Raw genomic sequence first — 26,416 nt, 5'->3', positions numbered from 1 at the left:
ATTATGCCTGCCTGTTCCTGCCTCACTCTGTGTAGTAGCAGCCAGGGGGTCCTTGATGCCCCCACAGCAGGAGCCCAGTGTGCACTGCTAAGGATCCTTTGTGACCATGCACCTGGTGTGATGGGCACCTGGTCCCCTGGGGGACACCACTGGAGCAGCATCTTGTTCTCAGATGTGACCACAAATCAAAGCTCTGTTCTCCGGTGCCATGTTGTCCAAAATAGAGCTGGTGATATTTCCTCCCCATCAACAACCAATGGTGATGCCCAGAGCTTTTAGATGGCTTTTGTTTTCAAGTCTTCCATATAAAGACAGCACTCCCCCACACCCCAACCTCCCAAAACTACATGTTTTTCTATTGCAACCTGGTCTTCCAAGATATCTTATTTTGGGATCATTTGTGCAACATTGTCTTCCACTGGCCTGGTACACGTTTACAGGACAGTGTGCCCGGCGTGAACATGTAAATGATTTGGAACTTAGAGGGGAGCCTGGAGAGCATAGTAAGGTTTGGAGAGGGAGAAGAATAGGATGCTGTTAGTGATGTGTCCTATCCTTTACCTCTCTGATCACTGGAAACCCTAGTGAGCCCGACTCAGCAGAGGCAGGGACTAAGTGGTGTTTGCATAGCGGGCAGGAAGGAAGACAGGTCCATTACATTAACAGGAGTGGCTATATGACAGCAATAAAGCCAAGCATATGGGGAGTCCAGATCCTATCTTCTCCTGAGAGTGGAGGGGCGGAGACAAGGAAAGAGCCATCCCAGATGGTCCTGAGTGAAGGCTTGAAAGTCCCGAGAGCCACTGCAGGCAGAGAGACCCTTGTTATGAGCAAACAGGCAGGCTGCGGAGCAGAAGACAAGCCACCCAGGAAGGGACAGGAAGCCCCATTGGCACAGTATAAGAAATGACCCTGGGAGAGATGGGAGCCTTGACTGTCAGCCACAGATTTGGCCTCCTCAGTCAAGTCCGAGTCCATTGTGGTCCCCCAGTGGTGACAGAGTTCCTAAAGAATGACCAGGGGAACTGGTTGGAAGATAAGGCCGGGCTGAATTTAGCTTCAATTTACCGTTTGACAAAGAAGCAGGGCAGTAGCAAGACTTTGTTTTGAGCCTCTGCTGGCTTTCCTGTGCACTCTAAGTCTCTAAGCCTGTTTCCAAGTCTTCTGTCGGGGTCCGGTGCTAGCCAGGACCCTCAATTATTTCTCTACCAGACCCCAACACAAACTATCTCTGGACTGGCGTGGAGACGGGAATAAAGACACGACTTCCATGGTTTCATCGGGAGGGAGATTCTCAGAGGTCCCTTGTGATATCCTGGGTTCACATCCTGAAAAATTCCCCCATTTATTCTCTAAACAGTCTTTATACCAAAACTTAACTGAGGGCGAAATACATTAGTATTCTGTCTCCTAGGTAACCAGGTGAATGGCCTTTTGTCAAGTCCACAACTACCTGTCTGTTGTATACGCTAGCTGTCATGGGTAGGCTTGAATCAGCATCTCTATAAGGCATCCTCCAAATTAACAAAGGAAGGAGCAAAACATCCTGACCTTTTGTTAGGTTAGCGACAGCCTGCCTGGCAGGATACATGACCCGTCTCAGGTGTGGCCTATGGATTGATGGCTTGGCTGCCATGCCATATAGAAATATGGGCCTACAATCTTCCCAATGTGTCCAACAGCACATCACAAGCTGCTGTGCCAGCTTCAGATACATGACAAGTGTTGCTCATTTGACATAGGACCAGAAGAGCACGGAGAAGCCTGTTTGTGGACTAGTAATCTGTCATTTTTCATTGTAAAGTGGAAGCAGATCCTTCCTCCACAAGGCCGAGAATTCCATTAAATTTATTCCCATTGCTGGGCAGGCACGGAGGCTCGCTGGGTAAAAAGTACTTCTCGTGCAAGCCTAACGATAGGAGTTCGACTCCCAGAAGCCAAGTAGTGGTGGAAAGAGAGAACTCACTCCACCAATTTCTCCTCTGGCTTCCACACGGGTTGTGTGGCACATGTGTGCTGGCTCTCGCCTCTCTCATCCACACACATAATAAATTCAATTTTAAATAATTAATTGTTCCCAGGGCTGAGAACACTGTCCCATGTATTTGTTGAATGAATAAGCATTCTAGTAGATGAGAATAAGAATTTCTTTTCGGTGGGTGAATCGTGGCTCTGCTGGCATTGTCGTTATGGTCCACGTCAGCTTGGGTACTTGACACTAATCAAGGGTGTGATGACATCACACTTGCTCGTGGGTCATTCAGGAGTAAGACCTAGCTTATACTTCTGAAGAAGAGAGTAGCATGCCTTCGTCAGTTATATCCCTGCAGAGGTTAGCAGGCTGTTGGTGTCTCTGTCTCTCCGGCTGCCCATCTCTGGCCAGTTGCTTGGGGGAAGAAGAGAAAACAGCAGCTGGGAGTTCATCCGCCTTCTTGGCTGTAGCAGTTGGCAACAATAGCAAGTATCTTGACTGCCAACTGAGTTCTTAACAATATGCTTTGATGCATGATGTCACTTGATCTTTTGGGTACACTTATTGATGGGGGAGGGCTAGAGATGCGTGCCACATCACATGGTGGAGGCCCAAGGTCAACCTGCGGGAGTCTCCTTCCACTATGTGGATCCCAGGGTTCAAGTCAGTAGACGTGGCAAGACCTACTTGCTGAGCCATCAATTTTCAATGTAATTCTGAAAGGTTGGTACCATCATCCCATGTTACTGATAAAGAAACTGAGGGCTGAAGTTGAGTAACTTGTACAAACCGAGGCAGCTGACAATGCAACTAGGCTCTCAACTCAGACAGTTGTCACCCCCGTGCCACCCTGTACCCTTCTAGTTGGAAGCACACAATGACTAGAACTTATGGGATCTTCACCGTAGACCTAGGTTAAAGTTGAAGGCTTAGCATGGTGTTCAGTACTCTAAAACCCACTGAAGCAGGTCTATTCACTGGTTTAAAAAAAAAAACAGTAAAGAAAAAGCCCGCCCCCCAATCTACTACTTTGGTTTTATTCACAATTATTTTAAAAATAATTAGTACAACACAACAGGTTTCTTTTTTAATTGATTTTTATTGAGCTCTACATTTTACTCTGTTCTCCTCCCTGCTTCTCCCCTCCTCTTCAACCCTTCCCCAAGGTCCCCATGCTCCCAATTTACTCAGGAGATCTTGTCTTTTTCTACTTCCCATGTAGATTAGATCCACGTATGTCTCTCGTAGGATCCTCATTGTTGTTTAGGTTCTCTGGGATTGTGATTTGTAGGCTGATTCTTTGCTTTAGGTTTAAAAACCATTTATGAGTGAGTACATATGATAATTGTCTTTCTGGGTCTGGGTTACCTTACTCAAAATGATGTTTTCTAGCTCCATCCATTTTCCTGCAAAATTCAAGATGTCATTATTTATTTTCTGCTGTGTAGTACTCCATTGTGTAAATGTACCACATTTTTTTTTTATCCATTCTTTGGTCGATGGGCATTTAAGTTGTTTCCAGGTTCTGGCTATGACAAACAATGCTGCTGTGAACATAGTTGAGCACATGTCCTTGTGGCACAATTGAGCTTCCTTTGGATATATACCCAAAAGTGGTATTACTGGGTCTTGAGGAAGGTTGTTTCCTAATTTTCTGAGAAATCGCCACACTGACATCCAAAGGGGTTGTACCAGCTTGCATTCCCACCAGCAATGCAGAAGTGTTCCCTCTTCCCCACAACCTCTTCAGCATAAGTTGTCATCAATGTTTTTGATCTTAGCCTGTAAGAATTTATAAGTGTAAGATGAAATCTCAGAATTGTTTTGATTTGCATTTCTCTGATGACTAAGGATGTTGAACATTTTCTTAAGTGTCTTTCAGCCATTTTAGATTCCTCTGTTGAGAGTTCTCTGCTTAGGTCCAGGAATACAAGGAACGAACATACCTAAACATAATAAAGGCAATATACAGCAAACCAACAGCCAACATCAAACTAAATGGAGAGATACTCCCAGTGATCCCACTGAAATCAAGAACAAGACAAGGTTGTCCACTCTCTCCATATCTATTCAGTATAGTTCTTGAGGTCCTAGTTAAAGCAATAAGACACAAGAGGTTTCTTAAAGCTATATTATCATCTGACCATCCCAGACAGCCAGGCTTCTGGGGAGGTGAGCAGAACCAGGCTCCTCACAAGGTCAGCCCACGCCTTCATTTACAGAAGGAAACTGCCAATCAGAGAAGGGAAATGACGTCCACTCAGGGTGGGAACAGGAACCAGAGTGTTGTTGGAGGCCACTTGTTCCTTCCCGGCTTCCCAGAGCCACAAAATAATCACTCAGAAACTGTATTAATTAAATCACTGCTTGACCAATGACTTAAGCGTATTGCTAGCTAGCTCTTATATATTTGGTTAACCCATTTCTATTATTTTATATTTTACCACAAGGCTGGTGGCCTACTGGCAAGGTTCCAGCTGGCAGCTTATGTCTTTCCCCTCTGGTGGCTCCATGGAGGCTCCCTGACTCTGCCTTTTTTCTCCCAGCATTCAGTTTAGTTTTCCTAGCCTCGCTCTGTTCCCTTATAGCTCTGCTGCAGACCCAAAGCAGTTTCTTTATCAATCAGTGGTATTCACAGCATACAGAGGGGAATCCCACATCACCAGAGTCTGTCTGTCTCACTGCACAAAGCATCTTCAGGGCATGCTAGGCTCTTGTAGGATGCTGACTTTCCAGGGCACTGTGTTAAAATTTTTTCTGAAACCTAGAACTTGATGCCAGGTACTGTCTACTAGAAGACAGTGGTTCTCTGGCTTCAGTGTGCATCACACCCTCCCTCAGTGTCCCACATCTAGAGCTGCTCCATCCAGGGATCTGGGTGAGGCGCCAAGACCTTCATTCCTAACATGTGTCCAGATGTGGTGTCGAAGTGTGGTGCTCTTGATGGGAAGTCTGTTTGAGAAACACATGAGCAATGGAGTGAAGTAAATCAGAAATTTTCAGATAAGTCTTGAGCCTCCGTCTCCATGCTGAGAAACCATGTACAAGCTTCCTGTCCCCATGGCGGGACATCTGTGAGGATCAAGATCCAGATGAGAGAGTGTCAAGACAATCACGGATCCAGCCACACACATCTGCCTCATGGCATCTCACAGCCCCAAGTTCATGGGTTGGCTAGATGGCTGGCCAATGAGATCTTGGCAATGCACTTGTCTTCTTGCTTCCTGTACACCCCACCCCCGAGCTAGGGCTACACGTATGTATATCACCATGCCCAGCTTTTATGTAGGTGCTGGGGATCTGAACACAGGTTCTCACGCTCATGTGACACTTTACCACCTGAGCTATCACCTCAGCCCTGGGGTGGGACCATTTTTAAAGACTGTTGCTAGTGGTGTGGGCAAATGAGCTGATGAAAATGGCCAGGGCCTGGAAGAGCTCCCTTGGAAGGTGTACAATGACAATCTCCCCTGTATGAGGATCATTACTGGCCTTCCTAATTTTGTTTATCTACAGTTTCTAAGGAAAGCATTGCTACTTTTCTCTTGAATGCCGCCTCAGTGGCATCACCTTGAGTAGGCTTAGTATCTTTATGCTAGTAGTGTATGAAGGAGAGACCTGAGTAACAGGTAAACAAAAGACTAGACCCTCCCTGTTGACATTGGGTGGCTCTTTTGTTGTCAGAAATATCAAGTCCATGGAAAGACACTGGAAGGAACTAAACGTGCTTCTCACATTTCCCCTACCGTCACACAAAGCCTATCAAGTTTATACTAATAGCAAGCAAGATGTTGTCATTTAAGCTCAACAGTTATTACCCTGGCAACCATGGGTTACGATCGCTTTTCATCCCTTTTCATGGCTCTCTTCCTAACTGTAGTTTCTCAAGGTCACCGTGAAAGACCAAACAAGACTGCCAGTCAGAAAGCTGTCTCAGCTTAGCCACTGCAGGTGCCTGGAAGGAGCTGGGGTTGTGGGGGCTGCTGGGCATAGGGAAGGGGTAGCTGGAGTTTGGCCTCCACACTTCCCTTTCCCTTGCCATCAGCCCAGTCAGTCCACTTCTGGAGCATATGACTTCTGTTACCCTGCAGAAATGTCTTCCTGGGAGCCTAGGGCTACCCCAAGGGGAAAGCAGCCATCAGCAGATGGGAAGCAACTGGCCCAATGTGCATAGTCAGGGAATAAACCTCAGTGTCCGGTACTTACAAGGTCACAGAAACAGCCCAGAATACGGGCATGAACAAAACAGACGCTACATTTAGGAGAAAGGTTGCCAGGCCTCTCCCCTGGCAAAGGAGGCTTGCTCTCCAAGGTGGTGGGGCATGGTAATGGCCAAGTGAGAGGTTGTAGGAACACAGGTGATCACGTCTCAAAATGGGGGAAGAGGCCAGCCTGACCCATTTCCACAGGAGACTCCCATGTTCTACATTTTGGAGAACCCAGGAAGGAGGAGCTAAAATCGCTTCCTCTATCTTAAGGTTCATTTCTACTGCAAGGTGGGGTCCCTCTGCAGCAATCAGTGGCAGAGTCCATGAACTCTGGCCTTCTCAGGCAGGACTGCAGATCTCCGGCAAGAGGAAAACTCCTCAGGGCAATGTCGTCTTCGGGACTGAGGAAGGCGCCCCTGCATGGCTCGGGCTTCAGGCTGCACTGCTGCTTGTAAACATGACACAGAGAAATTATAGACCAGAAATCAACCCCCCTCCCCGCCCCACCATGTTCCAAGTCTAAGTGTCTCCTCCCTGGCTTTACAGCTCTTCATACGTATCACGGTGCCAAGATAACGCTGGGACTTTCTCCTCTCAGCCTTGCAATCCTGTAACGTCAGAACAAAGGCTGTGTGTGTGTGAAGAGAGCTGGAGAAGAGACATTTTCTTTATTGTAAGCAGGGTGGGGGGAGGCAGGTTAAAAATTGCAGAGCATAGAAAAGGTGTCTTCCTTCCAACCAGCATCGCCTGGTGCCGGTGAGCCTGCCGGTGGTGGTGCCTCTGATGAGGAGCCTTGGGGAGGGTCTGGTTGGAAGATGCTGAGCCAGTGAATGAAGAGGGCAGGCTGGGCAGGGGGAGGGGCTGCCTGGCCAGGAGGTGGAGGTGCAGCCGGGAACTTGGAGCGTCCGCGGAAACCCAAGGAATGGTTTTTTCTCATAAACAGTAAGTGTCATTTCAGCTGACAGCCACACCCGCGACCCAGGTGGCCGCTGCTCTCTCTGTGTGCCTTGCTGTTTTGGTTACAGTGGAGATCTCCGATGAGATGGTGGCTGCAGAGTGTGTGCGCGCTCAGCCATTCGGGGGATGGGTTCTCTCCCGGCGTCAGCATGCTTGTGGTGGCTGCAGTCTGCCTCTGACAAGCCGGCAGGGAGGCGATTATGCTGTGCAGAAAATAACAATATCCTGGCATTAAAAAGAAAATGCTCCAAAGCAGCAGTTGGCTCTAAAATGTATTGTATGTGCTGTCTGTGCCTTCAAATCAGGGCGTGGAAATTAATAATTTTACTATGAAGATATTTAGCTCTGTAAAAAGATAGAATTGTGCAGGCTTGGTACAGGGTGCTTAGCAACTGACAGCTGCCCATACATAGGTTTGAGTATTTATTTTGGTCCGGATTTAGATACTTTTGATCGTTTCAGCCCAGATTCAGATACTTTGGATCGTTTCAGCTCTCCTTACTAATTTTTGTTACAATGGCCACATCAACGTAGGCGTCGCTTAACTTACACTGACTTGCGCTTCTATAATCTGACTGTATGCTGCTTACCATGAGAACAGAGCTGAAAGGTATATTAGTCCGTGTGCATGAATAGGAATTTTTCCAGACAAAAATGTTTTTGATATTTACAGCCTCGTGCATACATAGCAAGACTCCTGCTTGCTATATGCACTTGCCATATTACCAACTCACCTTCATTTTGACCGCTCTGGAAGAAGAGCCGTGTTTTTCAGGGTTACATTCTGAGCCATCTCTAGTTAAGATGAAAGAAAAACTTTATTAGTCTTGATCACGCCCTGTTTCTCTACCCATAATTCCTGTAATAGAACCCTTCTATTCTACTCTTAGGCATAATTTTAATTTGATTTAATTTCGTAGAAAAATGACTTTTGGAATGGATGGCTTCTCCTTTCATCTAGCAATATTGTTTTGATAATCAGTCCTAGAATTCAGCTCAGGAAACCCTATGTTTGTTTCTTCAGGGTGTATGTCCTATGTTCAGAGATAATACATGAGAAATATTATCTGTGTGACCATGGGCAAAGTGCAGAGGTGGGAGCCACATAAACTGCCTACGGGGTTGATGTCATGCAGCATCTTGTTGGCAGGCTGGTCTCTGAGCAGATTCCCTCATTTTCTGATGTTAAGTAGAGATCTCAGTGTTTGGAGAGTGTTTGGTCAGCCCTCGGGATTAAGAGGTCAGCCCTCGGGATTAACAAAGGACACATGCTTCCTGACCCAGGGAAGGTGACAGTTGAGTTACAGCATCCACAGGGAGCAGAACTATATAAACTTCAACAATGCATCCCTTGGTTCTTGGAACTGATTGTCAGGTGATTGCCTGAGAAACATTCTGATTCCAGCGTACTGGGGCTGTCGGGACTGCAGGCAGAGGTTAAACTACAGAGCAAGCTAGACTCTGCCTGGGTGAAGTGCTCTCTCTGTCTCTGTCTCTGTCTCTCTTCCCTAAGTCTACTTATCAATAGGTTACAATGCCTCTCACAGCAGAGCAACGAGTTGCTTTGAAGGCAAAGTGTTTTGGTGTCATCTGGTCTTTAAAATAGGGCAGAGCCGTCGTTTTTGATGGAAAAGACACACTGGTGACTGTCGCTTCCTCACCCAGTAGGGCTGCCTGTGTACTTCTGAAACTGTATCACGACATCTAAGTTGCATCAGCTCTGTGGGACTTAAGACCCATCTTCGAGTTACCATGGAATCCTCACAGTGTGCATAGAACCCAAAACAAAAGCACATGGTTAAATGTATACTGAAAGAAATCCGTGGAAGGGAAACATGGGCAGTAGTATATCTGTGACTCCGAGCCTCTTCCCATGCTGGCTACCAGCCACGAGCCACAGCAGCTTGTGACTCCTCTACCACCATATCTTGGATCTGAATCATGTTCCCTGACAGCAACAAAACCTGTCTTCTACCCCCGATCTATGCACATCTGTTTGTGCAAGGTACTGTTTGTGCAAGGTACGTGACAAGCCACAGGGGCCAGACTGCCAGAGGTTGGAATCTTGCCCCTGCTATTTAATGGCCCACATGACCAAGGCTGGTTATTTCACCCATGAGCCTTTTCCCCCCAACTGTCCAATGGGAATAATGATGGTACTTGTGAGCATCCTTGGGAGGATTAAATGAGCTGTTAGCATGTAAGATACAGCAGGCCTGACATATGTTAGCATATGTCATAAATGTTAGCAGGTTACATGGATGTTTCATTTTGGCACTATGGTTTATTGATGGGTTACAAACCATTCCGATGTAGGTATTTTAAAGGAACGGGCTACATGTGAAAAGGCTCGTACAGCTAAAGTGTCCCTTTACCTCAAATGCTCAAGTACATACTTTGGATTCTTTTTCTATTTTGGAGTGTTTGCATATTTATGAGAACTCTCGGGAATCCACTGGTATTTCTCACACACAGCCCAAAGGTAATTCTGTATGTCTTTAGAGCACCTGTCTTGACTGTAGCCATCGTATAAGGTCTGACGTGGGATTTTTTTACTGGTAATGACATGATACAGCACCCAGAAAGTTTGGACTTTTGAGCATTACAGGTTACAGTTTTTAGATTAGGATGTCCCGTCCTTATTTTATTTCCATTGTCCTTTACTCTGCCTTGAGCACTTCACTTTGAATGCCACAGCCACAGTTCTAGGAGGGCTAAGCAAATTGTTCTCTCCGTCTCCAGGAGCTATGACATCCCTAACTTCTGGTTGGCAGAAGTAAACACGGCCATGCCTAGGCCATCGTGTGTTAGCTCCCTGTGTACAGAAAGTGGTCTCCCCAGACCTCTTCTTGTTAAAATAAGAAAAGAAAGTGCTGTGACTCTCATAGTGGCATGGGATTCGGTGCTGGCTGTTAGCATGGTGAGCTGCCATCCTGGGAGGAGGGGAAGGGCAAGCAGGAGGCAGTAGGATGCTCACTGAGCATGAGCACTGGTCTCTACCATCAGGAAGTGCTCATGGCCAGGCCTCTTCTCCAGCCAGAGATTTTTTAGGAGGTCAGCCCCTCATAACTGTGTGGACCGCTTCTGGGCCTTACAGAGTGAGGGTGGTAAGATGAAGTCAGACAGGCGCAATGGTAAACCACGGGAATGAAGGCAGGATCTAGGTTACAGCTGTATCCAGGCCTGGCCCGGATTCGGTTACTTCCTTTTCAATAAATCATCTCGTGGCTTTGAAGGGGACTGTGTCCTGCTGCAGGTGTGCTGTTTGGAAAATGTACCTCCTTGAAAGTGATTATTCCTGGGCCATTGTCCTCATCAGAGACTGTCCCAAATGGCCTTCACGTCCATCTCCTGCCTTCCTCCCAGCTAACCGAGTGAAGGAAGGCTAATAAAGCCAGAACTCAAACCTAAGCCCTTGCAGACTACATGGCCTGCCTTCAAGCCTCCCTGTCTCAGGGAGCTACAAAGAATAAAATACCCAGGAACGAAGGTAGCAAAGTCTAGGGCCAGCTGGCTACACTGTTACAGCATTCATGTCCTGGTCAGCATCAGAAGAGTTAATGTTGCCGAACATCTATTATGTTCCAGTGGTTATCTGTTGCCTTGATCCCACATCACCTGCAAGATGCTTAATTTTATAGATAATAAGGACACTTGGAGTCTGAGTCAAGAATCTTGCAGGGGTGTGGAGCTTACAGATGGTAGGTGGTGGTTGACAGGGCTCTAACAATCCTGGTCTGCTCGACTCCAGTGCTCTGGTCTTATCCCTATTGCTGAGGTTTGAGAGACCTCAGAGGCTTGAAGTAGAGGGGCTGGGGTGAAAGGATTCCCTTAGAACCATACAAGTCACTGCTAACAGAGCTAGAACCGGAAGGCAGTCCTCGGGGTTGTCTTGGTTGATGGTGAGATAGAAACATACTGATTCTTTGGTCCACTTAAACGTAGCCTGGAGGTAAGGAATGTAGCTCAGTTGGTAGAGTGCTTACCCAGCATGCACTAAGCCCTGGGACCCATCCACAACACGATATAAACCACTGTGGTCCTGGATGGATATAACCCCAATACTACAGAGCTGGAGGCAGAAGGATCAGAAGTTCAAGATCGTCCTTGTCAACACAGAAAGACAGACCTGGGGCCAGCCTGAGCTACAAAAGATCCTATATGAAAATAAAAGAGCATGTGGGGATGTGACTGTTCATGTTTATTCATTGGACAAATACCTGTTGACAGCCCTGTCCAGAGCACGTGGAGGTGCCGCCCCTCTCTCCTGAAAAGTGGAGAGTATCTCACAGTGGTAGCTTGCTCTGGCGCTCCAGGAGCATGGGGGCAGGGTTGGGGTGGGGTATGGATGAAGCCAGGAACAGCTTTTGGTGAGAGGCCAAGGGCCATTCAAATGGCTTGAGGTGTTAAACCGATTATGAGATTAAACTGGTTTGTCAAGGTAGAGATCTAGACTGTTAAGATTCCCAGCGTGAATCAGGACTTGGCTTCAGAAATGGAACCAAAGGTGGGGAGGAGGGCTTGGAGGCCAAGAGGAAGTTGTTCGGGTAAGTAAAAGTTGACGGTGCGGTGCGCAGGCAGTGTGTTTCCTGTGAGTTGAGGTCAGCATCTCAGTTTCTCTTTCCATTGCTGTCAGCGGGGGTGCAGCTTTGGCGGCATCTTCCAACCTGAGGATTGGTGAGTAGGGACTTTGAACTGTAAACCATTGCTTAAGTCTCTGGGATTCATCCAAAAAACCCCAGATCAGCGGTGCAAGTGCTCACCCATTTAGGGCTTTCATGAAAGTGGCTGATGGAAGTATTTTATTTCGGTTTCTGTGTGAAAAACGAATGCTAGCCAGGCGAGGTGGCACACACCTCTAAGCCCAGCATTGAGGAGGCAGAGGCAGGAGGATCTGTGAGTGTCAGGACAGTGTGAGCTACGTAGTGAGACCCTGCCTCACACCCACAAAGATGGCTTTTGCTTCAGTAGCTTTTGGCCTGGTGTTAACTCGAAGCTCCAGCGTACGCAAACTACATGTGTTCTCTCAAACCTGTTGCAAGCCAAGGCCAGGCTGGAAGGAAAACTGAGGCAGACTGCCAGAGAGGCGGCAAGCAGATCTGTGCTTGAGTGGCTTCTCTCTTTCTGACCCAGAGATGCCCACCAGGCAGCCTCGCTGGAGCACCCACCCTCACACCATGCGTTCTGTCTTTGTCCAGGAAGGGCCACTGACTGCTGTCACTGGAGTGAAGTACTCAGAATAGGTATTTGGGAGAGAGGAAAATGGCAACTTCCCTATGGTCTGGAATTCCAGGAAGTGGTCAGGGTATCAGGAGGAGGCCATGTGGGCCTGACAGGACTCTTGGCTAGACTGAGTCCCTGCGAAGCATCATCCCGACCAATAGTGTTACAGAGTCGCCTGCTCTGTGACCATGCACACCTGGGGAGATATAAGTTGTTCCTGCTACAAAATTAAAGTGGTACAGATTCCTGGCTCCTCACCGGTGTCCGGCGTCCATCCTGGCCCTTGCTTCCCGCTGCTGCTAACTGGGTCTCTCTTCCATTGCACTTAGGGTGAAGAAGCTGAAGGAGACGTTTGCTTTCATTCAGCAGTTAGACAAAAACATGAGCAACCTTCGCACCTGGTTGGCGCGAATCGAGTCTGAGCTCTCCAAGCCCGTGGTTTACGATGTCTGCGATGACCACGAGATCCAGAAGAGGCTTGCTGAGCAACAGGTGAGTGATGGGAAGGAGTACCAGGAGGAGAGGTGGCACGGGAGGCCAAGGCAGGCCTGCCCTCCTGTCTTCCACCTGCCCACGTCACTGCCCTATGTGTGAGGCATTCGTCTCTGAATGCCTCCTTCTCCTTCACATAGCTCATCCTGCAAACAATGCTGAAGAAGATGCCGACCTTAATTACAATGCTCAATGAGGTTTTATCTTTGTTTTCATTATGTATAACATAGCTTTGAAAGGGAATGAATTGGGGGGTACAGTTCCTTTTCGGATTGAGATAGTTAGTGTCCCAGACTGACTTCAGACTCTCAGCCTTCTGCTTTATCATACTGACATCAACCTAATAGACCTGCAAAGAGAGAACCTTGATTGAGGAATTGCCTCCACAAAGTAGTCTCTGGGACCTTCCACACCCCACCCCTCCAGGATCTCCTGGCTGGCCTGGAACTTACTGTGGAGATCAAGGTACCCTCAAACTCAGGAGCTCCATCTGCCTCTCCCTCCTGAATACTGGGATTGAGGGTGTAGGCCTGAGACATTTTTTTCAATTGCTCATTGATATAGGGGGGCCCAGCCTACTGTGGGCAGTACCATCCTTAGGCAAATGAGCCCCAGCTACCTACGAAAGGTAGCCAAGCAAGCGAGGCGAGGGAGATGGTAAGCAGCATTCCTCCATGGCCTCTCCTTCAGTTCCTGCCCCCAGGTTCCTGCCTTGAGTTCCTGCTTCGGCTTCCGTCAATCATGACTTGTACCCTGTGTCGCAAATAAGCCTTCTCCTCCCAAGCTGCTTTTGGTCAGGGCTGTATCACAGCAACAGAGAAACGAACAAGGGCAGCTACCAACTACTGTAGCTGTAGCCATGAGCCACCTTGTCATACCCGCATGCCCGCTCCAACCCCTCTCTCCGAGGAGTCAGCCAGTGCCTGGCACATGCTCGGCACGTGCTCGATCATGACCAGAAGGGAACACCCCAAACACAGTATCTCCTGTTACCCAGGCTGTCCTAACAGCTGAGGGTGACCTCGAGCTTCTGGCCCTTCTGCTGTGTGCTGAGATATACAGGTGTGTGCCACTGCCCCTTTCTCAGAAGATGCCCTTTAATGATAAGTTATCTTGAGTCAGTTCTATCTTTTATTGTTTTAGAATTTTTTATCGTTGATACTGTGGTTTGTTTTTCAAGACAGTGTTACTCTGTATAGCGCTGGCTGTCCTGGAACTTACGGTGCAGACCAGGCGCCACCTCTGCCTCCCAAGAGCTGGACTTAAAGGCATGCATTGCCACCACCACCCAGCCTTTTACTGGTTTAAAAGTGACAATTTTTTTTTGCTACCTTAAATAGAATAAACATTTGTCCTTTCACTAACTGCCACTTTTAGATGGGTATCACATTGGCCACTCCCAGATAAGCAGTGGAATATGCTATTCTAAGGTCACGTGATTGACTGATTGAATTCTCCTTTACCGTGTGTCTTAGTCACTGTTCTGTGACTGTGAAGAGACACCATGACCAAAGCAACTCTTAGAAAAGAAAGAATTTATTGGGGTCTTGCTTACAGTTTCAGAGACTGAGTCCATTATCATATTGGCAGAGAGCATGGCAACAGGAAAAACAGGGTACTGAGAGTTACATCCTGATCCATAGGCAGAGAGAGAGAATATGAGAATATGGATGTGTATCTAGGCCTGGCATGTTTTTGAAACCTCAAAGCCCACCCCCCCACACACACCAGTGACATACTTCCTCCTACGAGAGGGATAGCTCCTGATCCTTCTAATCCTTTCAAATAGCGTCACTTTCCTGGTGACTAAACATTCAAATATATAAATCTATGGAGCCATTCTATTTCGAACCACCATACCATGTAACCTAATGCAGTTCTGGGATTAGGATTTAGACATTCTTGAGGCAGAAAAGGTCTCATTCCACCTATGCAGATGCACTGAGGCAATTGTTGTGGTTACACTGAAAAGAATATTGCCATGCGTCTGTTACTCTCTGTCCAGAAACACTGGAGATGGAATACTACTCCAACGAAGTATGGTTAGGCCATTTCTTGAAACTTTGCTTATGTTTTCATCCAAAATAAGTACCATAGATTGTTTGGCTGTTTCTAAAAATAAGATCTAACAAGTTGAGATCACTTACTGCTGCCTTCTCAACTCCTAAAGTTGCTACAATCCTACTATTCCTCAGTCCTCTTAGCAATGACCTTGGGGAGAGGAAGGGTTAGGGCCAATGGTTCTCAGCCTGTGGGTCTCGGCCCATTTGGGAGTCACATATCAGATATCCTGCATATCAGATATTTACATTACAATTCAAAACAGTAGCATAATTACAGTTATGAAGAAGCAACGAAGTAATTTTATGGTTGGGGGGTCACCACAATATGAAGACCTAAAGGGTCACAGCATTAGGAAGGTTGAGAACCACTGGGTTAGACCCCGTGCTCATTCAGTACCACGCTCTGGAGTGCTGATTCATTGCTTTCATTGCTACAAAAAACAGGCATCAATGCCAGTAAATTTCCAAAAAGCTAGAGACCATCCTGTAAGCCATAATAATTCTTGAAGCTGAAGTTCTACTTAAATGCAGTCACTAAAGCCAGCCCTGGGATTGACCCTGCAGCGACTCCTGCCACCCTAGTACTTCAGGCCTTCTCTTCCTGACTACAAAACCTGCACATCTTCCCTCACATGACCAAGCAGGAGTGTATCTCTGCATATAAATATATGGTGTCTTCACTCTGGACCTGAGCTAGGGACATTTCTGCATATAAATATATGGTGTCTTCACTCTGGACCTGAGCTGGGGACTGACTGCCTGCTTGAGAACTGAGATGCATGCTAGCGTTCTCATTACAGCAGTAATAATATTCAAGTGACCTAGAATGACCCTTAGCTGCTAACAAAATAATATTCTTGTGGCCTGATGCACAACCTTAGTGTAATTAACAGTAGCTGTGTAAAATACCCATTTTCAGAAACAAGACACATTAATGAAACAATTAAAACAGAACTGAACTTTGTCTTGGCTACTTCGTGGTGTAGTTTGGATACCAGGGTTGATGGGGCCATCTCACATTGCTTGTCACAGAATCTAGAAGCTAGGGAAGACTTCTCAGCCCACCCCACATCCACAGTACCTAGGGTGGGATGGACTCTCAGTCTCTTGATGATGGAAAAGCCTTGTTTATTTTAGAGAACTTTCCCAGGCTGGGCATGTGCATGCCTATCAACATAGCACTTGACCAGGGTGGAGGTGGGGTAGAGATAGAAGGGTCAGAAGTTCAAGGCAATCTTGAGCTGTATTTTAAAAAAGGGCAAAGAACAGAAACTGATGGCCCGCCTCTTTTCTATGGCCATGACCCGTCTCTTTATATGTATTCTTTTTACCCAATCAAGGAATTACTATCACTGCTAGTAACAGAAGACAAGCCTCCAGAGGCCTTCCTCCCCCACCCAAGCCACACCCTCAGCTGTACCCCATGGGTTCTCCCTTAGCTTCCATGAAGCCCTCATTCAGATGGGCTCATGAGGAGGCCTTCCACTTCTGCGCCTGCAGCTGCTGGGGGTGTGTAGGGTCACCATAAAAGTCTTTATAGATGTGAGAGTCGTGTGACCAATCAAAGGTCAAAGTCTGTTGCTTTGATTTGAGTTCCTACTAACCAGACTGTTTGCCAAAGAACACCTTCCCCAAATCGAGGCTTTACTGGGGATACTGGAGTTAGGTGGTTTGGATTGAGCCCCATGCATCCCCAAAGCTGCCAGGCAGCAGCATCTCAGAGCCAGCAGTACCATCTGTCGGTGTGTGGCGGGCACCCCCACCCCTCCCGGGACAGTAATGCAGTACAATGCAGTACATTAGTGCTGACAGTTGCCAATATGTAGGTTGGCCAGGTGTCCACAGCACAGGGCCACATAAAGACTAACAAGCTCCGTCTATTTGAATCCCAAGACACCTGTGACCCTCTGGCTAGGGCATGGGGAGGGAAGGACGGGCAGGGAGCCTTTGATGCCAATCCTCCCTCCACCGCCACCACCTCAAGTGCTTTTGTGCTATCTTGTGATTGCAGGACCTGCAGCGAGATATCGAACAGCACAGCGCGGGGGTAGAGTCTGTGTTCAATATCTGTGATGTCCTATTGCATGACTCCGACGCCTGTGCCAATGAAACGGAGTGTGACTCAATCCAGCAGACAACCAGGAGCCTGGACAGGCGCTGGAGGAACATTTGCGCCATGTCGATGGAGCGGCGCATGAAGTAAGCCGCCACTTGGACTTGAACATTGTAACCGTGGCCAGCCTTTCACCTCATGACCACAGGACCTGTGCTCTGTTTAGGTCACTTAGAAATACACCAAGAAATAGCCCAGTCAGCTGAGTATTTCCCTAGCATGGTGAGGCCCTGAGTTCAGTCCCCAACACAGCATAAACAGGGAACGGTTGTGCGTTCCTATTTTCCCTGTCCTTAGAGGTGGAGGCAGAAGGATGGAGAGTTCAGGGCCAGCCTGGGCTACAAGAGACTCTGTCTTAAAAAAAGAGAGAAAAGAAAAGAATTAGCAGAGAAGGCCTAGTAGGGTAAGCAAGGATATCACTGAAGAAAAAAAAAATCCAATTGGGGTACTGCCTTTCTCCAGACACAGAGCGTGGCAGGCAGCCCCAACTCTTGCCCAAGCCACGGAATTAGGATTTCTGAGGTTCCTAGGTCCCTCAGGAGAATTGAGTTTAGACCGAGAGCAAACATCCTTAGGTATTTCCTGGAAAGGGGTGTCTCCCTAAACAGTTCAAGTAAAAGGTTGGGAATGGGCCCCATCAAGGGACACTCAGCTCCAAAACAAACAGACCGTACTGAGTGGACACGGGCAGTCATGCTAACTAACCCCCTGTTTGCCACGCCTGTCAGGATCGAGGAGACCTGGCGGCTGTGGCAAAAGTTTTTGGATGACTATTCCCGCTTCGAGGACTGGCTCAAGTCTGCTGAGAGGACGGCAGCCTGCCCCAATTCCTCCGAGGTGCTGTATACAAATGCCAAAGAGGAGCTGAAGAGGTTTGAGGTGAGCCTTTCCCGTCCCGTGCTCCCACCAGCTGCTAAGTCAGCTTTGATGGAAATGTCCCCGTGAGCCGGTGCCCATGCTGTGCCAGACTCACAGGCCTGGGATATAGTACTCCGCTGCCCTCGCTGCCCGGGTATCAGCCATGCAAAGCAAGCCACTTGGGAGTTGGCAAAGGGGGGTCCCTTCCCTTTGCCTGTCTGGCACTGACCTCCACTTTGTACCACAGGCCTTTCAGCGGCAGATTCACGAAAGACTGACCCAGCTGGAGCTCATCAACAAACAGTATCGGCGGCTGGCCAGGGAGAACCGCACCGACACAGCCAGCAAACTGAAGCAGATGGTGCACGAGGGAAACCAGCGTTGGGACAACCTGCAGAAGCGGGTCACCGCCATCCTGCGAAGACTCCGGGTAACCTGCCTAGCGACCCGGGGTGCTTGTTGGTAGATAGGCAGGGAGAAGAGGCGTGTGATAGGCTGTGGCAGGCTGGCAACACAGCAGCAGGTAGATTTCCCCGCAGGCCTGAGTTACCTTAACATTCCTCCCACACAGAGGCGTCCCTGGCTGCCAGTGTCCATGGCTGCCAGCGTTTGTTTCTAAAGAGGGATTTGCATAGGGCGTCTCAGGCAGAGCCTGTTTGTGTGGTCTGTGTTTCCAAACACATCTGTCTTTACAACAGCTGTAACCTGATGGTACAGGTGTTGGCACATGGGTCAGGGGCATTGCTGTCCTGGGTCAGCGAAGGCACACACGCGCCTCTGCAAGAGCTTGCTCTACCTGTTTTTATCAGCCCCACGTCAGAAATATGGATAAAACAGAGTGTCTGGACCCGCTCTATGTGTGGGGCATTGGAACAGTGACTGTCCGGGGGTTAGAGCACACTGAATAACCTCAAAGCACTCTAGGAAGATGAGAACCTAGGCTTTTTGTTTTATTTGTTTTTAACCCTCTTGGAAGGTCATTGGCAGGTTGTCTGATAGTCTAGGCATTAATCTATTTCCTGCTGATTTTGGCTGTTACTAGTATAAACTTTTACTTGGCCCTACATGCCACATTTGTCTGGAAGTTGCTGCCTGACTCTTAGAAAGCGGTAACCGGGGAGGTCTCGCTCATTAGAAAGAATGAATTTGTTTTACATGTTCAGAATTATAAAAGAGAAAATGGGCACTCAGACCTAAGCTTAGTCACTGTCCTTTTGTGTTAAAAGACTGAACCTCACCATGTAGTCCAGACTGGCTTAGAACTCACAATCCTCCTGCCTCTGCCTCCTGGCTGCTAGGATTACAAGTGTGTGCCACCATTCCCGGCCTGATGACCACCTTCCTGTGTTGAAGTTGCTCTTCTCTCATGGAAAAGCCCCCAGGCAACCTACCCTGCCCTCCAAGGTTCCCTCCATGGATGGGGAAATTCACAGATTTAGACTAGAAAATCCAGAATTTAAAATTCCTGAAAGGACCAAAGAGAATACGTTGCACATTACCCAAGCCCTCCTGCATTCCCTGATGTGGAAGCCCAGGCCCTGAATGTGTGTGGGGGAGTGGGGGGATGCCACCCAGCCAAGGAAAGACTCCAGGCTCTGGATGCAGTGTTTGAAGCTGCTGGAATACCCCAGGGGTTCAGTCTGAGAGCTCTGAGCTCCCTTTCCTGTGAGCCAAATCTGATCGTGTCATGCACACATGGCTTTTCGTCCCTCTTGCACAGTATTTTACCAACCAAAGGGAAGAGTTTGAGTGCACCAGGGAGAGCATCCTGGTATGGCTCACGGAGATGGACCTGCAGCTGACCAACGTGGAGCACTTCTCAGAGAGTGACGCCGAGGACAAGATGCGCCAGCTGAATGTAAGCGCGGCTTCCTCAGCGTCTCGTGAAAAGGCGCCTCTGCAGAAGAGCGCTGGCCAAGTGCACATTTGAGCTGGTACTCAGAATGTTCCAGAATGCTCCAGGCAACAGGCTACATTCCACTTGAATATTTATATTGCTTATAGGCTGGGACACTGGACGTTTTAGTTAAGGGCTCATTCTGAGGAGAATGTTCGCTTCAGGTTCTAAACTGAACTTCTTAACGTTGCCATTTCTCCGGTCCTTGAGTCCACACAGGGCCAGCGAGGTGTCACCCGTGGGGCCAAGACCAGATACCTTCTGCTGTTTACAGTCAGTCTGGAAGTTTTATTTTGTGCTTATGTTTGTTTGTTTCGAGACAGGTCTTGATATATATATCCCAGGGCAGCCTTGAACTCATGCCCTATCCTTCTTCAGCCTCCCCGGTGATGTGATTACAGGCATTTGCCACCGTGTTCAGGCCCATGCCGCAGTTTTCCCTCAGAATCGTTCCCTCTTTGGTTAGAAAATATCAACAAGTGAAAACCCATCGCCCCTTAATATAACAGGCACTAATTATTGTTATTACTGTGCCCACCAAGGAGGTTCCCATTAGTGGTTTATATGGGGAAATACTCTGTTCCCACCAAGTGTCAAGAAGATAAATTCTCTCCCCCATACCCCATAATGATGAATGTCTACCTGGGTTAAATTTAGAATTTTTCTTAATTGAAAAAAGTATAGAGTTATTTTCGAATTGTTAGATTAACACTGTCCGTTCCTTAAAAGCGGATACCATGGTACCAGGTACAAAACAGAAAGGGAAAAGGGACCAAAATGACATCTAATGCTTTCCCCCACCCATGACCCTGTCGTGTGAAATCGACACTAGACACACCAGGACAGAGTCTCCCTTGAAAGTCCCATCTTATCTCCCTAACAGGGCTTCCAACAGGAGATCACACTAAACACCAACAAGATCGACCAGCTCATCGTGTTTGGGGAGCAGCTCATCCAGAAGAGCGAGCCCCTGGATGCTGTGCTGATCGAAGATGAGCTGGAGGAGCTGCACCGCTATTGTCAGGAGGTGTTCGGCAGAGTGTCCCGCTTCCATCGGCGACTGACCTCCCACGCCCCGGTAAGGGTGACCCACCGGCCAGGGCTCCCAGCTGCCTAGTGAGCACATCGTGCTGGATGTTTGAAGAGTCAGGAAGATCACCTTATACCAGACCCGTGATTTACTTCTTGCATTTAAAAGAAAGGGCTTCAGTGGATCCTGGTCCAGGGGATTGAAGCAGCTCCTTTGTTCCCTGGAGCACTCCCCATCCAATCATGGTGAATTTGGCAATGTGCTAGTTTTATGCTGAATCTTGCTTGCCACCTCTCCACCATCTTTGTGTGAATCTAATGGCAGTGAAGTTAATGTTTTAAGGGTTTGGTTTTGTTTTTTAGATTGTTTTTCGTTATGTGCGTATCTGTGTGAGTTTGCACACACGAATGCAGGTGCCCCTGTGTTGTGTGACAAAACTTTGCCCAGGGAGACACAGCACACACATCCACTTACCCCACATAGGGAGCCCACAATACAGATACCACCAAAGTCCAGCCTGGTGAACCAATGGGTTTTATCAGGGCTGCTTACAGGAATGTGGGTGAAGGGTTTTACTTACAGGAGCAGAAATTACTCAAAAACAGCAGTGTCACCAAAGCCCAGCCCATCATGGGTGACAGCTCACAAAAGCTGGGAACTTGGAGCACACCACACAGCCTGCAGGCAACTCAGCAGGTTGCAGAGTGGCCTTTCCAAGTGCCTCAGTTGATCTAAACTTCTTCCAGGCAGCTCAGCTGGTTCCTGCTTCCAAGCCGCGGCTCTAATCTCAAGAATCTTCCTTGCAGCTTGGCTTCATTGGGTCTTCTTGGCAACTCAGCTTCCTTCTATCTGAGGGGGCCTCTCAGCTCTTACTGCTTACTCTGGCAGGCCTACTGATGCTGATCAGTTTCAGGGACTTCCTGATCAGCTATTTTGAGTTTGTGTACCTTCCTGTTTAAAGAGCTTCCCTTCAGGATGGAATGTTTCAGTCTCCATAGGAGACCATTAGAGAACGCTCTGGAGGCCAGAATAAGATGTCAGATTCCTTGGTGCTGGAATTACAGGCAGTGTGAGCTGCCTGGCCTGGCTGTTAGGAATTAACTCAGGTCCTCTACAAGAGCAGTAAGTACTGTTGACCGCTGAGCCATCTCTCCAGCCCCTAGGGGGATTTTTTTTTCCCTCTATATTTCTCTTTTTTTCTTTCTCTAGTGTATGACAGTTTGAACTATTGAGTTTTGAACTGTGTGGCTAATGAAGAGGAAACCCTAAGTGCATTGCTACAGAGCCATGGCATACCAGCCTCTGGGCCCTCTGCTGGAAAAGTGGATCGAGTCTCAGTAGTGTTACAGGTTGTAGGCAGTGTGACTTTATACCTCTGAAGGTGGACTGCCTTACACCTGCCTTGTGAGACACAACAGTGGCCATGTTTTCCAGAGCTGTTTTCTTTTTTCTTTTTTTTTTTTTTTAAGATTTATTTATTTAAGCCGGGCGGTGGTGGCGCACGCCTTTAATCCCAGCACTCGGGAGGCAGAGGCTGGCGGATCTCTGTGAGTTAGAGACTAGTCTGGTCTACAGAGCTAGTTCCAGGACAGGCTCCAAAGCCACAGAGAAACCCTGTCTCGAAAAACAAAACAAAAAACAAAAAAAAAAGATTTATTTATTTATTAGGTATACAGTGTTCAGCCTGCATATGTCCCTGCAGGCCAAAAGAGGGCACCAGATCTCATCACAGATGGTTGTGAGCCACCATGTGGTTGTTGGGAATTGAACTCAGGACCTTTGGAAGAGCAGGCAGTGCTCTTAACCACTGAGTCATCTCTCCAGCCCCCGCTTTTCCAAGCTGTTTTTAATGATAGTACTCTAGAATGTTCTTTTTCAAGATAATGATTGAGAAACTAATTTTTAAAAAATGGTGCCAAGTACAACAATAATAGGAACAAAAATGGCATGGGGGAGTCTTTTATTTTTTTTCACTCTTACTGATTTAGAGCAATAGTTACTTAGCAGTGGGGCAGGATGGTGCCTGGGATTTGTGCTCCCTTCCCCTGCCTTCATCATCCTCAGTGCAGGGCTTTTCTGGCCAATGTCGGCATCCCCTAGATGAAATCTGCCTAGTTTGGATTACACACATTAACCACTTGAGAATTTATTTTGCCTTTTCCTCTCACATCTGAAAGCTTCGATGCTCTGTTCTCACCGTTAAAAGATCAGATGTGCCGGCTTTCCAACGTGACCTTCTGTTTCCCTCAACCCGAGACAGTTGATGAAGTTTGCATGGAGCTAAGGCTCTCATTCAGCGTTTCCGTCTTATTGGCCACCATGTCTGGCTAGATGGTTTCTTTTGTGTGTGCTCCAACTGGCAGACTTCAAGTGTAGCTGTTTTCCTATCAGTGTAGCCTCAGAAAGTCTCCAAGAAGTCCCCATTTTTAAAGGTATTTGCTTAGAGTTTTCTCTGTAGCGCACTATAATGTAAGCTGAATAGAGGCACTGTATTATGAAATTGGAAAATAAAAGATAGGATGGAGGGAGGCTGGAGAGGTAGCGGCTGGCAAAGTGCTTGCTGTATTAAGTATGAGGACCTGAGGTTGGATCCCTAGCACTCACATAAAAGGCTGGGCACAGCAGTAGGCACCTGTCACCCTGTGCTGGAAGACAGAGATGGGGAGGAGCCTGACGCTTCCTGGCCAGCTAGTCTAGTTGAGTCGGCCAGCTCCAGGTTCAGTTGATGGGATGGAGAGCGATGGAGGAAGGCACCTGTGTCAGTTAACTTAGCTTGTGACAGTCACAAAATACCTGATGGAAACAACTTCCGGAAGAAAGGTTCCTTTCAGTTCGCAAAGGGTACCGTGCATCATGGCAGGGAAGTCACGTGGCAGGAACGTGAGGCAGCCGGTCACGTTGCACCCAGTCAGAAAGCAGACAGCTGGTACTCGGCTCACTTTTTCCTTTTTATTCAATCAGGGACTCCAGCCCATAGAATGGTGCTGACCCATGTTTAGGGTGGGTTTTCCCACCTCACTTCCCACCTCACTTGCCCTAATCTCTAAAACCCCTCAAAGGCATGCCCAGACTTGTGTTTCCATGGTAGTTCTAAATCTCATCAAGATGACCATCAAGATTAACTATTACAACACCTAGTATTGACCTTCATATGCACACATACACATAGATGTACATGCATATACATGCACTGCACACACACAGAACAAACTAGAACATGTGATTCTATCAGCCATATGACACTTTGGCCATTGCTTCTTTCTCTTCTAGATAAACTTATTTAGGTTAGATGTTCAACTTTATTATTAACTATTATTATTATTAATTTATTTTATTTTCTTCTAAGAAAAAAGGGCTAGGTTTTTCTAAAAATTCAGAGTCCAGGCTCCACTGTGGATTGTTCAAAGTTGAATAACCATCCATAAGACCTGAGACCTTTTAATAAAATGGCATACCTGTGTGTGCTCGCACATCTGTGTGTGAGGGGTTGCACAAATGTACCATGAAGCACGTTAGAGGTCAGAGGACAATTGCATTTGTTGGACCACACCTTCCAGAGTAGACGGACATATCTTTTGGGGCCTCAGCTCACAAAAAACTGACATGGAGATTTATAATTAATTATGAAAGTTTGGCCTTAGGTTAGGCTTGTTTCTAACTAGCTCTTATAACTTAAACTAACTCACATTTTTTAATCTACGTCCTCCCATAGTTTGTTCCCTCATCTCCATTATATCCATCCTGGTTATTTCATATCCGGCTGGCAACTCCGCCTCTCTTCTCCTGAGACCTCTCTGTCCCCAGAAGTCCTGCCTAACCTCTTCCTGCCTCACTATTGGCCATCCAGCTCTTTATTAAACCAATCACGGTGACACATCATACCCAGTGTAAAGGAATATTCCATAATATTCCAACTAGCTTGCTGCTGTGTACACAGACTAAGCCGTATAGGTCAAACAGGCAAATGAGTATCCAGTAACTCTGCCTCCAGTAGGAGCACTGGGATTTGAGTCACTCAGAATACTATGTCCTGTTTTCACTTGGGTTCAAAGGATTCCATAGGTCCTCACACATGTGTGGCAATGGCTTTTTCTCTGAGCCCTCTCCCCAGTCCACCCTCACTCGGCTCCTTTTTAAGTACTTAAGAAATGTTAATGCCAGTTGTTCTCAGAATTGCTAGACAGGCCGACTCCCAAAGCTCTTTACAGCGGCAGCAGCCTTTAAACCACTTCATCCTAAAACCGGGGCCCTCTCGTTTAGAGCCTAGAAGATGAAAAGGAAGCCTCCGAGAATGAGACGGACATAGAAGACCCAAGAGAGATCCAGGCCGACTCTTGGCGTAAGAGGAGAGAGATGGAGGAGCCACCGTCTTCCCAGTCACTGTGCCACCTTGTGCCCCCGGCTCTGGGGCATGAGCGGTCTGGCTGTGAGACCCCCGTCAGTGTGGACTCGATCCCGCTGGAGTGGGATCACACAGGTGATGTAGGGGGATCTTCTTCTCATGAAGACGACGACGAGGGTCCGTTCTACAGCGCACTGTCAGGTAAAGGCAGTTACCCGAGGCCTGTGAACTTGACCCGTTTGACTATCTCTAGTACCCTAGCAGCTTGGTGATTTCTTGGTGATCCAGAGTCCAGACAGTGGCTGGTGCAGGCTTGTGGCTTTCTGGCTTCTGCCCTGCCCACCTATTGCGTCACCTGAGAATGAGCTCACTCCTATTATAAGCGGAATGAAATTCATCTTCTGATGTTTTTCTAGCCAATGGGAGACTCATCGATTGATTTTTCTGTGGTGTTAATTATTATGAGTTAGTAGACCGAGTGTGGCCCTTTTTGCCATGTGTGCCCCTAACACACCACTGCCATGAACAGGAGTTGACTGGGGAAAACCAGTCTTTCTGGTTTCAAAGATCCTTTTGCTAGAAAAGCTGGCAATGAATCTGCTATGTTGACTTACTGCCTAGGCTTTACCCTGCTGGCACCTCCGGTGAGGACAATGACATTGTTCTTTTTCAGATGTAGAAATCCCTGAAAATCCTGAGGCATATCTTAAAATGACCACAAAATCTTTGAAAGCATCTTCTGGTAGGCCCCTGCCCGTGCATGTGTCTCAACATGGCCGCATCCCATGGCACACACTGCATCCTAAACCTCGCTCCCGCGTCATGTCTGACCTGTGCCTTCTGTGGACACCATGCGCCTTGGTCCTCGTGTCATGGTGTATTTATGCTGCTGTACTCACCATACCTGCGTGCTCCTTACAAGATCCCACGCCATTCCAGAGTGGTCTCCACCTCCCTCCCCCGCCCACTTCTAGTCCGGCAGAAGGAATTTTTGTCATGGTTCCTTTTGTCATTTTTTTCCTCCGCCTAACTGGAGCCCCTCAGCATAGGCCAAGCTTTCTTCATGGTGGCTTGGTTTCAAACTACTTCCTTGCTTCTGGTGATTTCCTGAGATGTGTGGCTGGGGTTAGAAAGCACCTCTGCCTTTGGCACGGCAGAAGAAACCTCGCCTTGATTTGCAGCTCTGGTCCAACCCCCAACCCTGTCCCATCTCTAGTGGTGGTAGAGAGCTGTCAGCAGCTGTTTGGTCCTTTCCCCCATC

The 26,416-nt window shown here is 47.7% G+C and overlaps 1 protein-coding gene across 14 annotated transcripts in view; it reads left to right on the top strand.

Annotated features, from left to right (window-relative positions):
• Window positions 1-26,416, top strand: part of Syne2 (spectrin repeat containing nuclear envelope protein 2) — a 297,565-nt gene that overhangs the window by 261,260 nt on the left and 9,889 nt on the right. For 7 of the 14 annotated variants that reach the window (XM_075947890.1, XM_075947888.1, XM_075947895.1 and 4 more), the window contains 8 exons: window positions 12,690-12,852; window positions 16,927-17,114; window positions 17,757-17,907; window positions 18,134-18,316; window positions 19,607-19,744; window positions 20,667-20,861; window positions 25,074-25,356; window positions 25,829-25,897. In XM_075947890.1, coding sequence (XP_075804005.1) covers window positions 12,690-12,852; window positions 16,927-17,114; window positions 17,757-17,907; window positions 18,134-18,316; window positions 19,607-19,744; window positions 20,667-20,861; window positions 25,074-25,356; window positions 25,829-25,897 — 1,370 coding nt within the window. Of the gene's footprint in view, window positions 1-6,695; window positions 7,123-11,757; window positions 11,815-12,689; window positions 12,853-16,926; window positions 17,115-17,756; window positions 17,908-18,133; window positions 18,317-19,606; window positions 19,745-20,666; window positions 20,862-25,073; window positions 25,357-25,828; window positions 25,898-26,416 lie in introns of those variants that run through there. The other 7 variants (XM_075947894.1, XM_075947893.1, XM_075947899.1 and 4 more) reach the window with 6 other exon arrangements.

The sequence above is a fragment of the Microtus pennsylvanicus genome, chromosome 14, assembly GCF_037038515.1.
Source record: "Microtus pennsylvanicus isolate mMicPen1 chromosome 14, mMicPen1.hap1, whole genome shotgun sequence".
Lineage (NCBI taxonomy): Eukaryota > Metazoa > Chordata > Mammalia > Rodentia > Cricetidae > Microtus > Microtus pennsylvanicus.
This window is presented reverse-complemented; position numbering and strand designations above follow the sequence as displayed.